Consider the following 18255-nt stretch of genomic DNA (forward strand, 5'->3'; position numbering starts at 1 on the left):
TATCTCCTCCTGCCTTCTCCAGTGTTCTCTCCACAGGATCAGCATTCATGCAGACACACACACACACACACACACACACACACACACGTGTGCATTGGTGTTCAGCCAGTACTCCAGAAGAACTTCAGACACACACACACCCGCCTCTGGTCAGCCTCCTTTGCTGACTTTGTCCTCCCGAAGCTGGAGCCGTTCCCTCAGCTCACTGAGGCCCCTGTTCCCTTTGGGTTTCCAGGCCCCGATAGCTGCAGCTGAGAACGTCGGTAGCACACAGGGCTCCCCCACAGGTGTGTCCTTTTCAGCATCCTGTGCTCTGTTGCACAATTCTCTGAACACTTTCGTTCCATCATTTCTTCCCCGGCCTTACAGGCATGTGAGGCAGGAGGATACCTATGATGCTCAAGTCTCCATCGTGGGCAGAAGAGGGATTCTGGTATTAGAGTGGATGTTGTTTGAGTAGATCCAGCCTCACTGCATTCAGCCCTGCGTTCTGTGGGGAGCTGGACCGTGACCAGACACTTGGGAGAGGGCCTTAGACTGAGCCTCATCCCCATTTGGCCATTTGCTGTCCCTTCTTTCCAGCAGCCTCGTCATCAGCTACCGAATCTGTGGTAATAGCAGACCTTCCCTGCTTACTTCGAAAGGTGTTTGGAGGTGGGCTGGGATCGATGCACCTTAAAAGTGAATTCACACGCAGAAATAAAACTGTGGCCTGTGCTTAAACCTTCTACTTAGTGGATCCCAGGTCAGATGAGCAGGGTGACCCCAGTCCAGAGACAGCTGAAGAAGGGCCGAGGAGCCATTTTTTTTTAAAGTTTTCTTTCTTTAAATTTTTAATAATTAAAGTTTATTCACTTTGTATCACCCCTGTAGCTCCCTCTCTCCTCCCCTCCCAATCCCACCCTCCCTCCTCCTTTTCCACCCATGCCCCTCCCCCAGTCCACTGATGGGAGGGGTCCTCCTCCCCTTCCTTCTGATCCTAGTCTATCAGGTCTCATCAGGAGTGGCTGCATTGTCTTCCTGAGGAGGCATTTTTAATTCCTGCCTTTAAGTTCTTCTCAAATTGCACCCAAGAGCCCCCTCAAAGGAAACCTTGTAAAATTTGGTTCCAAATACAGACCTATGGCTCTTTAAGCTCATTTGCAAATGCGGCTTTGCTTTAATGCCCACCCTGCCCCTTCTGATTGCTTTCTGGCTCTGAGCACGTGTTATACCTCATATCCTCTACCTCACTGGAATCACTGTTCTCCTTTGAAGCCCCTTTAAAGGTGCAGCGCTGAGAAGCATTGCTGTTAAATGGGTGTGGAAAGCAGATGTTGGTTGGCAGGCCCTCTCCTCTGCTATCACACTGGGGTCAGGTGTCACTCCACTGACTCACGGCCTGTCGATCTTCAGAGTTCTTACTTCTGCCACTGAACAGTCATAGTATCTATAATCTTTGGTCACATTGTTCTTGCCTTATGTGTGGCTCACTCCAGGTGCGGAGCAGATATGCAGCAGGTCCCGTCTACTCTGAAGCCATGCTGAAAGGAAAGTGACAGCACGAGGAGAATCTACACACAGACACCCCAGTCAGCAGTTGCAGCCTGGCAGGCCCCAGAGCAAACACTGGGTGCCAGACATGTGGGCAAAGACGCTTCCACAGGCGCCATTGCTGCACTGTTCCACTGTGCTCAGATGTCAACAGTGGGAGTGCGGCCCTTCCAAAGCCCCTGCTGGACCCACTTAGGCAGGCGTTCTAGGCAGACGCGTTGGATGAGGGACACATTCCCATGGTGTGGTCTGTAAAGCATCGTCAAAGACTACCAAGAAGCCAGCTTTCTGAATATAGACCCAAGAGCTACAGCGCAATCCTGCACCCAGGTAAGTATGGCAGAAACAGCGTTCCAGAAACGCCTTCATTTGCTCTGGGCAGGTGAACAGCGGTGAGAAGCAAGGCCACTGAGGGAACCCTCTTGTTACCCACTTGGCCCTCCATTGTTCCCTGTTTCCTCCCACCCTCCTTCCACAGTGCCCACTGTATGCAAATTGTGCTTTTAGGCCCTAAAGCCTGCAAGCTGGGTGCATCTTAATCACACTCCCCTTCTTCTGTATACAGATGCTTTGAGTTTTAGGCCTTTCCAGATCCAGGAGCAATGACCCTCCTCCGCATGTAGGTCATTTCCAGAGATAACAGACATCCCGCCTGGAACATACCTCTCATAGGCAAACCATTTCCAAGCTCCACCTCAATCACCTCCTCTGTGAGCACTCCAGGTCACTCTCCACTTACCTCAGGTGCCACAGAGTGAGGGACTGCTTCTCATTCCCAGTCTGCTAACACCTTTTCTCTTAGCCAGCCCTAGAGCCTACTTCCCCCAACCTGTTCCCTCCTTCGCTGGTGGTGGAGTCTCTTGCTCATAGCTAGCTCATTCTGACTTTGCCTCTTGTATAACCAAAGGCCTCCCTTGGGCTCTTCCTGGCATAATGTCCCCCTCGCCCTGGGGACTAAGAGTAACAAGATGACTTCTCCACTGCAGTGTGCTCTGGATCTGCTGGCTTTACTCTACCAAAAATGTTTTATTAAGCACTGTATTTTTAATGAATTGTAGACATTCATTTATTATTTGTGTGCGCCTGTGTGTCTCTCTGTGTGTACGTGTGGGTACGAGTGTGGGTGTTTGTGTGTGAATGTGTATGCGTGTATATGTTTGCCTGTGTGTATGTATGTGTATACATGTGTGTGTTTGTGTGTCATAGTGTATGTGTGTGTTTGTGTGTGTGTCTATGTATTTGTATGTGGTATACATGTATATGTGTGTATGTGTGTGCCTGTGTGTGTGCGCCTGTGTGTATGTCTTAATGTGTGTATATGTGTATGCCTGTGTGTCTATGTGTGTCATAGTGTATGTGTGTGTTTGTGTGTCTGTGTGTATATGTATTTGTGTGTATATAGTGTGTACATGTGCGTATGCCTGTGTGTATGTATGTGCCTGTGTGTGTATTTGTGTGTGTGTGTGTATGTCTTAATGTGTGTATTTGTATATGTATGTGTGTGTGTGTGTGTGTACCTCTGTGTGTTTGCATGTGTGTGTGCACAAACCACTGGAGTCGGTTCTCTTCTTCCACCACATGGGCTCCAGAAACCAAGCCCAGGTTGTCAGGCTTGCTTGCTGGCAACAGAATGAAAAGCCCCTCATTTTTTGTGAAAACTTGCAATTTTACAATGAGGAGCTTGGCAGGCAACTAAAAACAGCAGGATTGGGAATTTCCTAATCTGAGCGCTATGAGGTGTGATCATCGTGTGAAACAACCAGTATTCACCCTACTTTTCTGCAGATGTGATATACCACAATAAGAAACAGAACAGAAAATGATGGCAATTTTTAATCTTCCCACTAAGGCAAGCCCGTATGCTAAACAAACAAGAAGCGTCCTCGGCCCACTCACACTGGAATTGCTGGCTGGTGACAAAGTTCTGAGATTAGATCTCTATCAGGCTGTCTCGCCACCACTGTCATCATCAGCCTGACACTCCTCACCCAGAACTCAGATGTGTGTACCTAAGCAAATACGTACTTTCCATGTGTTATTACTACAGCTTTTACTCACTTTCACTCTTTCTAGGCATTTTGAACAGAATAAAGAGAAAGAAATGTATTTCCTCGATCCAGCCATTCTTACAGGATGTTGAATGCTCTCTCGCTCTCTCCCTCCCTACATACCTCCTCCCTCCCTCTCTCCCATTTTTCTCCCTTCCCCCTCTCTCTTGCTCTCTCACTCTCTCTCTGTCTCTCTCTGTCTCTGTCTCTCTCTCTCTCTCTCTCTCTCTCTCTGCCTCTCTGGCACACTCATGCTCTCCATCTCCCCACAGTTTCATGTAACCACGCTAATCTTGAACTCACTATGTTGCTGAATTCTTGACCCTCCTGCCCCTGCCTTTGGAATGCTAGAATTAAAGAACGCTACACCACACCTGGCTGAATTGTTAATTCCTTTATCAGAACTGAAGAATTTAGGTGTAACCAATTAAGCGCAGCGTTTCCAAGCAGCACTGTGGCAGCATGCTCCTTCAGACAGAACTAACACCTGTTCAGAGAGGAGGAAAGCAAGTGAGATAGAAAACATGTTCCTGTCTGGGCCTCTCCTGATCCTCTCCCAGCCACTGGTACAGAAGAGTCTGCAGTCATCAAGGTTCCAGGTTAGCCACACCCAGGAACACTTCATTTCCATAGAGAGGACTTTTGAATCTGTCTCCTGAGAGATGCTGTAAAGTAACCTTGGGCTCTGCTTGCTCCAGCCTCCAGGGACATCTCAGATCCTGTTAGTTTTCATCTCAAAAGTTATTCTGAATTAGGATTCTTAATGGGTTTATCACTAGCCACTTTGAAAAGATTTTTGTGTGTTGAAAAGAGGAACTCATTAGAGCAGTGAATCACAGAGAAATGGAGGCTAACTCCGGACCAGTTACTGGTGAGGAATCCATTGAGGGGGATGGGGAAAAGTTTGGGGGAGGAGGAAAGAGGCAGGGGGGGGGAGAGAAAAGAAAGGAGGAAGGCAGAAGGATAAAGGGGAAAGAAAATAATAGAAATCTCCAGAGATGGTCTGTGAGTACTGTGAGTAGGTAGGGCTGCTCTTGGCCATTTGATTTCAGTGTTCAGGACAACTTTTGATCTTTAGGTGTGATTGTGAGAAAAGTTCTGCTGAAACTTCCTGAAGTTGGCAGAGCTAAGGGAAAGTGGCAAGGAGAGTGAGTCTGATAGGTTGGTGAAATGCCCTTCTCTTGACCATTTGAGAACCACACAAAGGTGTGACAGCAAGAGATGCCAGATGGGGGTCTCTGCCCCATCACTTGTAAGCACAGCCTGGCCTCCCTCATCTGGAAATGGCCCTGTGCTAAGCTTACTGTGGACATCACAGAAGTGGTATGGAAGCAGACTGGAGCAAGCCAGTAGCAACCAACTTGTGAACTGTCAATCAAAAACGGATCAGTGGGAATGAAGATGGTGAGGATTAATTTGCACCTTCAACCCAGACCAAGGGACAAACAGCAACAAAAACCATTTGCTCTAAGTGACAGCAGGTGCAGCTGCCAGCATCCGAAGGAGACCTGTCTGTCCCTGCTGAAGGCTGAGGCAACTACTCTGCTTGGTCAGCATCTGCTGCTGGGACTGCTGCCTTGGTTACAGTGGGAACCTGCAAGCCAGCTCCAATCCTTCTCCTTGTCTATCTCTCCTTCTCCTCGGCACAACCTCTACCCACCCCCGCCTTGGAAAAACCTCCTTGAGGGGAGCATTTTGAAGTCCTGACCTCTTAAACCTTCTAGATTTTCACTGGTCACTTTCCTATTGTTTCACAGTTCGCTGATGTGTACAAGCAAACCCGTTCTGGTTCCGTCTTCATTTCACAGATGGAGAAATCCAGGCTGGAATCTTGGATTTGAGGGTTTCTGTTTCAGGTTCTGTGCCATGTCTTCTTGAAAACCCGGGTTTAGAGAACTACAGAACTAAAAAGGAAGAGGGATAGAGGGAAAAGGAAAGACGGGGAAAGAGGGGAGCTACAGAAGGAAGGAGGGGGAAAGTGAAAACTAGAAGTCACTTAAGAGGTGAGCAGAGACGGGGGTTATTACGGGTAGCCTGGGTGAGTTGGCCCTGGTTTTGATTAGATGAAATTGCGGCATGATCCACACCCCTGTCCAGCCTGACAGGTCACCTCTCAGGTACCTATGCGACTTTGCTATCCTGTGAGCCCGGGATCCCTTGCCACTTTTGGTTTATGCATCCACATGACCAGCTGCAACCCCCGTGCCTGACTCCGCTGCACTGCCTTCGGAAGAGTACTTGCAGCAGCTTTTGCAGGAGTCTGGAGTGACCAGTCCCGGAAACAACACAGGACACAGCCCTGGGCCAGCACTGGCGAAAGCGGGCATCCGGATGCCTGGGGCAGGATGGGACTCCGGGACGCTGTAGCTGCTGTAGCTCAGCGGCCTTTAGACTCTGCAGGACTGACCCGGAACTTTGCGAGGTCTGACTTTTCTTTCGCAGAGACCCACGGGGTCACCGCAGCGACTCTGTGTCCTTTGGCGCCGCCCCCCCCCCCCCCCCCCCCCCCCCCCCCCCCCCCCCCGCTGCCAACACACACGGGTCGCAGAGCTTGCTCCCAGGTGGAAAAGAAGCATCCGTGCAAAGATGAAGCAAGTGAGCCCGGATCCCAGCCTGCAGATGACTCCCAAGCTGCGGGTCCGGAGCTGGCCGGCGACGGCAGCGCCATCGCTTGGCTCAGGACTCAAAACTACGTGTAAAACTAAGCGCTGGGAAGCCACGTTCCCAGCCTGTGTTCTCCGAGCCCAGCCCCGGCTCTTTGTCCCGGGTTTGCCAAGCATCTTCAGCTTTCCCTGAAAGCTCTGCCTGCGCCGTGCGAACCCAGAATGCTCACAGCCTGGCACCTCGTGCGGACCCTGGGTGCGCTCTGCGCGGGGACCGACCGCTTAGGGAAAGCTCAAGCACTTGGGCCTTTAAGCACGAGGTTCCCCACGCCGCCGAGAAGAGCGTGTACGTGTACACTGCGCTCGCCCCTCTCAAGCCCCGACCCTAGAGCTGAGGCAGGGTCGGAAATAGCGGGCCTGAGTGATCCTCTGTCGTTCTGTCCCCTTTCCTCAAAATAACCCTTCCTCTCGGGGAAAAGCGCTCTGACCCTTAGGCGAGCGCTCCTGCCAGAGAGATGCAACGCTGCGCATGGCCTGGCTCCCCCATCCCCACGGGGACTCCCGCGTCCACGGTGGATACACTCGGGGCAAACCTTCCAGTTTGGTGCCTGGTTTCCCGCACCCCAGGACGCCCCCTCCCAGGCCAGCGCCCGCTGCACCACCCTTGGCCGGTAGCTGTGCTAGCTTTGCCCGGTAGCGAGCGAGCGAGCGAGTGCAACTTTAAGGGCCACCAGCCTTAGGGCGGTGCTGCTGGACCCTGGCCGGGGTAGATCGGAAACGCCAGTCTACTTTATGCCAAAAGCACGGGCCCTGGTGAGTGCTATCTGGGGCTCCCGGAGGGTCACACCGGGTCTTGAACTCGGAGAGGGAATCCGGCGCGCACGTTGCCAGCGAGGCCGGCTGTGAACTCAGTCGCCGCGGGCTGGGACCTCAGACTAGAGCGATCCCTCCCTCCGAGATTCCGCAGCCGGAGCTCACGGTATTGGCCTTCTCGCCGCCTGTGAGGTCAGCCTTATCAGCCCGGCCCGAGGATTAGGAAAGGTCCTGGGAGATGCGGGGCCGGCTGCGGCGCACTCAGTAACTCAAGGCAGCCTCCATCACCCGACCCCGCCCCACCCCCACCCCGTGGTGCGCCCAGACTTTGCCTCTTTCGAAGCCTCCACGTGGGGTGGTGTGCCATAAATATTTGTGGGTCGAGTGAATTCCTGGATCTAGTCCCGCCTGCTGTGGCTCCTGCGGCGGGGTGTGTCTAAGCAGTATTGGCTCGCTCGCTCATTCACTCACTCACTCACTCACTCACTCACTCGTTCATTCGTCCTGCAGTTCTTGAGCGCCTATTGGGTGAGGGCGCTGGTGTAACAGCCAAAGCGGCCGCGGTGCGCATCATGGTCTCAAGTTCCCAGACCACGGCCCCGGGCCTGTTGAGCCTGGAGTATTAGGATGCGGGGAAAGTGAGGAGGCGCCATTGCAAGGAAGTCCTCGGGGGTGTGGGGGGAGGTAGGGGACATAGAACCGTAAAAGTGGCTCCCCTGAAAAGAATTCCACGAAAGAGCCACCCACCGGCAAGGGCGTTACAGAGTCGGACCGCAGGGAGGCAGCGGCCAACGGAGCCGGAGGGGGCGAAGGCAAGGAGGGGAAAGCTGGCAGAAAACCTCTCCAGAGCCCCAGGGGAGAGCCTGCGCAGGGCCCGAAGTCCTGGTGGCTCCCCGGACCACCCCTGGGGGCTGCCCACGTTGGTTGGGACGAGATGACCCAAGCCTAGGTGTGTCCTGTCCTATTGGCCTATCTGGGGACAATTGTGGTTAGTGTCTCTCCTCCCCGAGCATCCCAGCGAAAGCTGTTTGACTTCAGTTGTTCCTTTTTCCTTTCCGGGAGCTTTGGTGGAGTCTTTTCCCAGGGTAGAAGGGGGGGTCCCCCCAACAGTAGGACGGGGTGGGGGGCTGGACCCGACCCCCGCGCCATGGGCGCGCTCCTCCCGGCCCTGCAGCACCTGCGCCGGGGCGCGGATCCAGGACAGGCTCGGGAGGCGGAGGGGCGGACGGGGGCGGGCACGGGGACAGGCCCGGCCCCTCCCTCCCCTGCCGGCAGGTCGCAGCGGGGACGCCACGGCGGGGCAGCCGGGAGGGGCCGCGCCGCCCCTGAGAGTCATTGGAGGACCCGGTGGCCCGAAGCTGATAAATAAGGGCCCCCGGCCCGAGGCTCCCGGCCAAGTTGGACGTCGCGACCTGAGCGAGGGCCAGGTCAGCGCCGGGCCCCACGAGGCGAAGCCAAGCGACCCGCGTTCGGCCATGGCCTCGCTGCTGGGAGCCTACCCGTGGACCGAGGGACTGGAGTGTCCCGCCCTGGAAGCCGAGCTGTCGGATGGGCTGTCGCCGCCCGCCGTCCCCCGGCCTTCGGGGGACAAGGGCTCGGAAAGCCGGATCCGGCGGCCCATGAATGCCTTCATGGTGTGGGCCAAAGATGAAAGAAAACGCCTGGCGGTGCAGAACCCGGACTTGCACAACGCGGAGCTCAGCAAGATGCTGGGTGAGTGTGCGGGGCTCGAAGCTGGTGTGGGGACCGCGCGGGTGACGGCGCCGTTTGGGTGGGTGTGGGAGGGAGGGGTGAGCGCGGACACCACAGGGCCAGCGTGGGGTTCCGAACTGGCCTCTTCTCGGGGACGCGGAACAGAGACCCGGGCTCCAGGGGCGGGTGCATCCCGGTCCTGAGGAATTCTGGCTGGCTCAGGGACTCAGACCGGCAGATACGGGTCAGCCTTGGTGGAACCGCAGTTTGCTGGAAAACTGAGGAGAGAGACACCGGCATTCCCCCACGTTGTAAGACTGGGGGATGATCAGAGAGAGAGATTGTCACGGATAAGACGAAAACGAATATACGTCAATCGAGGCCTCACCGGGAAGAATCCCTGTTTTTAATTATTCAACAGACAAAAAAACCAAAACCAAACAAACAAACAGAAAATCTAAATCAGCACCCGAACAGACCCGATTCGCTTACCTACTTATCGCAGAAATGTAGATAGCTTGAAAAGATCCTTCGCGCAGCCAGAGAGGGTCTGTGTGTTTTACTTTCTATGGTGCCGTCGTCCTCGGCAGATAATCCAGTCTGAGACCAGACAGGCCAGAGAAACAGAGGTGAAAACGCTAGACCGGTCCTAGGAAACCCGAGTTTGGGTTGTATTTTCTTTTCTCTGCAGTACCCGGAGCAGGGTGGGTGGGGTAGGTGGGCTGAGCAAGTATACATGAGTGTATATACATATATACATATATATTAAATATGTCTGTGTTAGTGTCTGTATGTATGTGCCTGCTTGCCATGGTGAGTGTGCCCGGTTCAGAACACAGCTTGCAGGTGGGGAGTAGGTTCTCTCTTTTCACCATGTGGGTTCCAGGGACCGAATATTCACGTCTTCAGGCTTGGTGGCAAATGCCTTTACCTGCTTCACCGCCTCACTGGTCTTAAAGCCAGACAAACTTCAACCTCACCTTACTTCAAAACTCTTTACCCTTCAACGTGGTGGTTTTGATTTATTTTAACCATTGAAATCCCTTCAAAGCATTTTGTGTTTGTAGAGGGCACCAGGCCTGCCAGGAGAGTCCTGCAGGCTTCTGGACCCCACCCCGCTGTGGTGGAAGCCCATCCCTTTTCCGTAGGAGCCTGGGCTCTTTCCTCTTTCAGAGTCCCAGAGCAAGGGCTGACTTTCTGCTGCCAATAGGCCTGGGCCTAAAGAGTGGGCCCAGCCCTCTGCTTTTCTGCGGGTCCCAAAAGCAGTTGGTGAGAGTTGTGAGGTTCCAAGCACTTTTTGTCCAGCCTTGTGACCAGCTGTGCCCAGCATGTATATGGTGAGCATGGACTTCGGGGCTCCTTCCTCTGAACAAAATAATAAACCTGTCTATTTTGTACTGTATTAGCATAATAAGAATTAGACTAATACCTGCAACAGTACCTATTCTTTGACCTGAAAGCTTATTATATTGTTTTCTTGAGCCTTTAAGTTTTTCCTCTTTAAAGAAATGCAAACTCTTTTTTTGTGAATACCTGCCCCCCCCCCATCACTCTCTTGTTCAGGCACAGCAGCTGAGGACAGAATTCCTACTTTGACCAGGTTTCTGTTGCAGGCCCCGGTGGGGAGAAAGAAGGACAGGGAGCCTGCAGGAGAATCCCACTTGCCTGTTTTGGGGGTTAGGATAGGGACAGAGATGTGGGAAACAAACCTTCATGTGGGCAAATTCTATCTGGAACACAGCCCTGGGCTCTAAGAGTGTGTCATTCATCCTGCAGAGAAGATGGTCTTTCTCCTGGCAGCACAGAGACCACTGTGCCTGATAAACGGGTGCGGGGGGTAGCAGCCACCCTGGGGTCTCTCTTCTGGCCTGCTTTCTTCCCTCTCTGTCCTATGAGAGCGGAGGCCTGGATGCGGGACTCCAAGCTTTTTCCACTGCAAGCTTCCCAAACTTTAATCATAAAACCCTGATGGAGGATTTTTAGCACAGGTGAAAGTGAAATGTTTTAGTATATCTCGGACACATTAAGTGAATTCCGTCTAGTTCATTATGAATGAGAAAATATCACACATTAGACAATTGTTAGGATTTAAAACAGAAACCATGTTTTATTAACACTATGGTGTCTGGGTACATTCGGAAACTAGAGCCACACTGTACATTTCGGACCATGGATACTAAGTACACGGGGTATATCTGGATCCTGGACCTCTTGCAAGAGATTTGTGGCCTCAGCCAGAGGCTGAGAACCAGTGTCGTCTCTGTATCGGGTGCTGCGGACACTCTTCGAGCCATACTTCCAAATGACAGCTAACTACAGCATTTGCAAATAGTGGTCAGTTCTGCCTTTAAGACCTCAGGGTCTCTTATCTGACCCACGGAGCCAGCCAGTGTGGGCTAGGACAGAGACAGAGGACAGCGGGGACAAGAGCAGGGCGTACATGACCCTGTGCTTAGCCACATGTGGGCTGTGCCCAGTGGGAAGATACAGCCTTTTTCCTTACAGGGCTTGCATGGCCAGATGCCTTGTCCTCTTGACTAGAGGGTGTGAAACTTCAGGGTACATTGGAGAGCGAGCTAAATTTATAGGTGATCATTGGATATCTCTGGAGCAGGGCTGCAAAAACGCTCATTCAGAGATGGAAGAGGGATAGCAAGGTAGCTTGCACTTACCAAGGAACATTCTAGGTGGGGGATTAGGAATATGGAAACTCAAGTAGAAGCAGCATTCTAGCAGCAGTGGGATTCACAGAAAGGATGCTTCTAAAGGAGAGAACCCCGAGCTGGACACAGCACACGTTAGAGAGAGAAAGACAGAGACCCTTGGGAAGTTGAGGAGTTTGCCTCCTTGGAAAGCTGTGGCAGAGCAAATATCCTGCTCTAGAGAAAGGATCCTAATTCCAAGTGAGAAGGTGGTAGAGTATGCACGTTCCAAGCGAGAAGGTGGTAGAGTATGCACGGGTGTATGGGTGTGTGTGTGCACGGGTGTGAACTTCAGGCCATACCTATATGGTTGCATAGCAGAATCTTTTGGTCCTTCAGAGGTGAGGAATAGTAACTTGTGAGCCTTACTGAGATCCTTTAATCTACTTCTTGATGACTGAGCCTGGGTTACCTCACGTAAGAGCTGTGAGGTTTATGCATTACTAAACAGCACGGTATCGCTTCCTACTCGGCAAGGAACTTTCATTAGAATGCACAAAAGGATCTGAAAAACCCCAGTCAGTATTAGTCTTTAGGTTTTTTGTTTGTTTGTTTGGTTGGTTGGTTGGTTTTTTTTCCTGTTGCTGACCACTGGGTTGCGTGAGACTTTCCTGGGTCGGGCCATCTTTTGATTTTGGGTGAGATGATGATTTCTAAGCACTTTCTCCATGAAGCTAACCACACCAGATGAAAAGAAGGGTTGGTTTGGCCCCTTCAGTGTGTGGGGAACCTGGGATGAAAAGAGGTGGTGTCCTTTTTGGCCATAAGCAGGGTCTGGTGGGTGGAGAGGAGGGACAGAGGTGTGTTGCACAGGGGATGCTAAGAAGCATGAGGCTGAAGCAGGGGCAAAGGCTGAACCAACCAGCAGTTTGGGGTCTGAGCGTGCCTTTTTTTTTTTCCTTTCTGGTTTGTGTGGTCAGGAAAGTCATGGAAGGCGCTGACGCTGTCCCAGAAGAGGCCCTATGTGGACGAGGCGGAGCGGCTGCGCCTACAGCACATGCAGGACTACCCCAACTACAAGTACCGGCCCCGCAGGAAGAAACAAGGCAAGCGCCTCTGCAAGCGTGTGGACCCTGGCTTCCTCCTGACCTCCCTCTCCCGCGATCAGAACGTGCTGCCTGAGAAAAACGGCGGCGTTGGCAGGGGGGCCCTGGGGGAGAAGGAGGACAGGGGTGAGTACTCCCCGGGTGCTGCCCTGCCTGGACTGCACAGCTGCTACCGCGAAGGTGTGGCTGGTGCCCCCGGCAGCGCGGACACATATCCCTACGGGCTGCCCACACCCCCAGAGATGTCGCCTCTGGACGCGCTGGAGCCTGAGCAGACCTTCTTCTCGTCCTCCTGTCAGGAGGAGCATGGCCACCCTCAGCGCCTCCCCCATCTACCAGGGCCCCCTTACTCACCAGAGTTCACGCCTAGTCCCCTTCACTGCAGCCATCCTCTAGGCTCTTTGGCCCTTGGCCAATCCCCAGGGGTCTCTATGATGTCCTCTGTTCCTGGCTGTCCCCCGTCTCCGGCCTACTACTCCCCTGCCACCTACCACCCTCTCCACCCCAACCTCCAGGCCCACTTGGGCCAGCTGTCCCCACCTCCCGAGCACCCTGGCTTTGACACCCTGGATCAGCTAAGCCAGGTGGAACTTCTGGGGGACATGGATCGTAATGAATTTGACCAGTATTTGAACACTCCTGGCCACCCTGACTCTGCTGCAGGGGCTGGTACCCTCAGTGGCCATGCCCCACTCTCCCAGGGGACTCCAACGGGCCCCACAGAGACCAGCCTCATCTCTGTCCTGGCTGATGCCACGGCCACATACTACAACAGCTACAGTGTGTCGTAGAGCCAGAGGCATGGAGCCTGGCCAGATCCCGCGCCGTCCTCTCCTTTCCCTGAAGCACCGAGCAGAGCAGAAACTGTAATGCTACAGCTCCTTGGTGGCAGGAGGTCAGAACTGCTATCCCAGAGCCTTCAGTCAAACACCAGGATCAGGCGCTCCTTCTGTCCCTTCAAATGTGTTCCGCTGGCTTCACGCTGGAAGCACAGCCTTGAGGGGCTGTATGCGGGAGGACTGAGTCCAATGCACTGGAGCTCCTGCTTTTGATGTAGTCACTTCTGGTCCCTGGTGCTCCCCATGAGAGGGACCCTGGGCCTGGGGTCCATCCTAGCTCAGTCTGTAACTGGCAAAACTCCATTCTGGCTTGCCTAGCCCTAACTGTTCTGTCCTGTAAAGCGAGGATTGGCTTGACAGCCAAGCGCCTGCTCTATGGATGCCTGAGTAACAGCCCTCACAAGGCCAAGCAAAATATGACCCCCGGTAACGGGCAGCCTCACAGAGACTTCATGTGCCCTGCCCAAGGTCCCAGGTTTTCTGCTTTCCTATACTCCCATCCACATTCCAAAGGAACTTCTCCAGTTAAGAAAAACATTCACCCTTTGAGCCAGCAAAATGATGCAGGATGGCTCAGTGGGTAAGGGTGCCTGCTGCCAAGCCCGATGACCTGAGTTCTATCCCCGGAACCTCCATGGTGGAAGAAGAGAGCCGACTCCTGCAAGTTGTATTCTGACCTCTGTCCATGCCGTAACACACGTGCCCCGCATTGTGTGTGTGCTTGGGCATACTCACGTGTACACGTACACGTACTAAATGTAATCTTTACGAACCCTGGTTCAGGAAATTCATGAGTATATTCAACTGCATCAGTGAAAGCAAAACTGGATTTGAAGTTGTTGCATTTGTTTTTGGTTTTATTTTGTTTTGTTTCATTTTCTGAGACAGGGTTTCTCTGTGTAGCCCTAGCTGTCCTGGAATTCACTTTGTAGACCAGGTTGGTCTTGAACTCAAAGGGAAGCCTGTCTCTGCCTCCTGAGTGCTGGGATTAAAGGTGAGTGCCACTATACCCAGCCTTAAATTTTATTTAAATACATACCTTAGATATACTATATAGATTTTGTTGTTGTTGTTGTTACGTACATCTCAGGAGACTACAGTGTGAGAGAAATGCCCTCATGCAGGCACACCTCCCCCCTCCCCAAGGGGTGGAGCCTGATTTAAATTCCTCTTAACTGTAGCAAAGTCTCACCACCTACCTGCTGAATGAACCAAAGAGCAAGGAAATCTAAAAAGTCTGTCCACAAAGCAGCAGCATTGGGGTCTGCTGATGTTTCCAGCAAAGCTGTAGCAGAGCCCTATTGGCAGATGTGGAGATTGACTTACTCTCTTCTCCCTTACTCTCCCTCCACTTCAAACTGGCCTCTAACTCAAAGGGCCCCTCGCTTGAAATCCCAGGCTTTATTCCCCTGGCCATGAGGGGAGCTTGGTTCTTCTTCCTCAAGTGGATACATCAGAACAGATCCCCTGTGTCACCGTCCTTTGGCTGTCCCGAACAAACACACTGTGACATCCAAAGAGGTTCCACCCCAGACACTTCCATCCCCTAAGCCTCTTTTGAAGGAACATACCAAACACTGAGCTCACAGACGCTTGCATGTCCGTGGACATGTGTGTATTATTGCCTCTATGAAATGTGTTTTTATATCCTGCTGTTATCTCCACCTTATATTTTGTATTGTTGACAGACCTCCCCAGAAGTCCTATTATAAAATCACTTACATGATATGCTTAATTTTTATGTTATTGCTATATATGCCATTTGGTGGTAAATAGTGAATGGTTGATGATATGACTGACTGGTGCCCAGTCCCAGATGTGTATTAATAATCTTGTAAAACAGTATCTCAGATGTTAAGCTACTCTGTTCCATTTTTTTAAAGTAAACGACATATGCATGGGACAGTTATGAATATTGATTTGTCAAAAATGTTTAATTTAAATAAATGTTTTTTTTGTACCTTGACCATTCTATCCTTTGAAATAGTTTTGGGGGTAAATATAACCAGTTTCCATATTAGGTGTCCATGCTATGTGCTAGCTGTAATATTGTTCAAATTGTTTTCTCCATCAACTTTTTTATTTTAAGGAGTTTTTGTTGTACAGGGTTTAAAATTTTTTTTTTTTTACGACTCATGCCAAAAAACATAAACTTCAGTTCTACCCGTTGAGAATGATGCTGCTTTTGTTGACACTGGAAGAAGAAAAAAAAGAGCCATCGCTGCCCACGTGAGCAGTTTTTCCACACCTGTGCAGTGGAATGGAAGCGACCACACGCTGCCCGAGCTTAGGCAAGGGCCCGCCTTGCCATCTCCCCTACTGGAGTAATGTAGCAGTATTCAGTGGCCCTCTGGACCGGACCACTGTGGGAGAGGCAGGTGCACAGCTAGAATCAAAGGCTGAGGCAGCTGGAGCATTCCAGGATGCACCCCCCCCCCTGGGCCACGAAGTGGGTAGTGGGAGGGACCTCCTGGTCCACTCTGCATGTCCTTTCTGTGTTGATTATAAGCTACAGACATTCTTTTAGTAGCACGTCATCATTGAAGGGAGCGTTACAGAAGGTTTCTGGTCTGTTTCTCATCCACAGCCCCAGGTGGGACTCACCATTCCCACCCCGTTACACAGCCAGGAACACTAAGCTACAGAGTGGGAGATGGCCCGGGGCTCACCATCCTAGGGTGTTGGCTTCAGCACCCATGAGACACATTTGTTGGCAGCATTTGTGGCCGAGGGCTTAGTACTACTGCTCTCTTTCGGTTTGGGTTTTGGTTTTTGTTTTTTGGGTTTTTTTTGTTTGTTTGTTTGTTTGTTTGTTTTGTTTTGGTTTTTTTGAGATGTGGCCTTACATTGAGGCTCAAACTGACTTGGAACTCACTATGTAGCCCAGACTAGCCTTGAACTTGTGGAAATCTTTCTTCTTTGTCCTCCTCGGTGGTTTTCTGTGCTTCACTGGGGCATGGAATCAAGTGCTCCTCAATCCATGACCGTCTCAGGCCAGAGGAGAAGAAAAACAGTTGTGGGGCCTGGCTGAGATGACACAGAGCTGTGCTGTTCTGGCCTGTCATTGTGCCTGGTCAGTGGTGACAGCATGTAGGGATACACTGGTATGTCATTGGCTATGCTGAGCTCTGAATTAGCAGTATCTGGTCAAGGTGTGCCCCTTGGCACTGCCAAATGGGCATGCATAGCTGTAGCCACAAAGTGGGTACGCTGTCCCTGCCCTTGCGATGGCATGAAGCAGCCAGGAGGGTGCTCAGCTCTGGAGGGTGTAACAGTGTGGAAACTGAGGTCTCTGTGGGGCCCAGATGCCTGTACCTCTTGCCCGTGGTCCTCACGTGTGACTGCTACCATATCTCATGGGATGACAATGATGACAAGGTATTTTTCTAAAATGCTGATGTTCCCAGGCTACTCTTTGGCTTAAGATCTCTGTTCCTGTTTCTTAAACACTGAGCACTAAAGAAGACTCATCTTGTGGCTGAGGAACTCCATATTCTAACTTTACTTACGTCTGTTCAGGGCAATCTTTATTTTCACAAATTGTTTTCATAAACGTTGTAGATAGAGAAATACTTTTGTGTTCTTTTCTTTCAGAGACACCCCCTACCACTGCATCTCCTGATGACTACACAAACCTCAGGCCTGTAATATCTGCCCAGCCCCAATGTTAGTTCCCTGATAGCCGATGCTCTTCTTTCCAAAAGTTTCTCAGCTTCTCCCAACCTCTGGTGCACCTTGCTGCAAGCATATCTGCTGGTCTCTAGAAACACTCAGAAACACTCTCTTTTCCCACGTATCCATGCTTTGCCAGCACAGTTTCTAGACTTCCTCACACTATAGCCCATCTCATGATACCTCAAACAGTGTTTAACTGACAGGTTTTTATTCTCCCATGGATTCTGGTGGCTATAATGACTGGTCAGCAATAGATTCAACCAGATTGTGTCGTCCAATGCCAGACCCAGAGTAGGTTCAAGAAACCTAGTTGGGTTGTGTAGTGGTGAAAGAGTCCTATCTTTCTAGGACCATTCTCCTTGAAACCATAATCCTAAGGCCTTTGGATATGTACCCTTAGGTTTATGTGGCTGAGTGGTTTGGCATGCACCTGTTGCAGTATAGACAGGTTGGCGATGGGACATGAGCCTTCTTTTTTGAATAGTGTTTCTGCTTTCTTTCCGGTAAAAGGGGAGGGAGAAAGGAAAAAGGAGACACCCATCCTGTCCCATTTGCTTCTGTGTTGCTAGGATAAAACAATAAAACAGCCTGGGGAGGAAAGGGTGTATTTGGCTTACACTTCCACATCACAGTCCATCACATCAGGGACCTTGAGGCAAGCACTGAAGCAGAAGACATGGAGGAGCGCTACTTATTGGCTTGTACCCCATGGCTTGCTTGGTTTGCTTTCTTATATACCTCAGGACCGCCTACTCAGGGGTGGTACCACCCACAAGGAGCTGAGCTCTCCCATATCAATCATTAATCAGGAAAACACCCACAGGCGATTCTTCAATTGAAGCTTCCTCGCCCAGGTGACTCTAGTTTGTGTCTAGCTGACAAAAAGTAACAAACACTTATTTATCAAACATTCTCCATCTATCTATCTATCTATTTATCTATCTATCTATCTATCTATCTATCTATCTATCTATCTATCTATCTATCTCTCTATCTATCATCTATCATTTATCTATCCATTTATCACCTATCTATCTATTCTCTATCTCCTGTCTATATATATCACCTATCATCTCTCTATCATCTATATATCTATCATCAATCTATACCTATCTATCTATCTATCTATCTATCTATCTATCTATCTATCTATCTATCATACTTTCTGCCTTTCTTTTTTCTATTTTTCTCTCCCTCTTTCTCTCTTACTTATTGCACACTTATCTGGGCATACACACACTTATTCATCCACCCTCCTGTCTCTCTGTCATCTATCTTTTAATTATAAATATAGACTTAGTTTT

At 51.1% G+C, this 18255-nt stretch overlaps 1 protein-coding gene across 1 annotated transcript; it reads left to right on the forward strand.

Annotated features, from left to right (window-relative positions):
• Positions 1-8361: 8361 nt before the first annotated feature.
• On the forward strand, positions 8362-15226 carry Sox7 (SRY-box transcription factor 7). The gene is made up of 2 exons (XM_055609772.1): positions 8362-8710; positions 12312-15226. The coding sequence occupies exons 1-2, from the start codon at positions 8473-8475 to the stop codon at positions 13226-13228; spliced, it is 1155 nt and encodes a 384-aa protein (XP_055465747.1). The 5' UTR covers positions 8362-8472; the 3' UTR covers positions 13229-15226.
• Positions 15227-18255: the final 3029 nt, after the last annotated feature.

Source organism: Psammomys obesus, unplaced genomic scaffold (genome assembly GCF_907164565.1).
Source record: "Psammomys obesus unplaced genomic scaffold, mPsaObe1.curated_primary_1811, whole genome shotgun sequence".
In the NCBI taxonomy this organism is placed as follows: Eukaryota; Metazoa; Chordata; class Mammalia; order Rodentia; family Muridae; genus Psammomys; species Psammomys obesus.

What these genes read in the sequence shown, in the direction of transcription:
- Sox7 (XM_055609772.1), top strand. Translation starts at nt 8,473, where the DNA reads ATGGCCTCGCTGCTGGGAGCCTACCCGTGGACCGAGGGACTGGAGTGT. An exon ending in GGAGCTCAGCAAGATGCTGG is followed by an intron (nt 8,711 to 12,311) that starts GTGAGTGTGCGG and finishes TTGTGTGGTCAG; the next exon opens with GAAAGTCATGGAAGGCGCTG.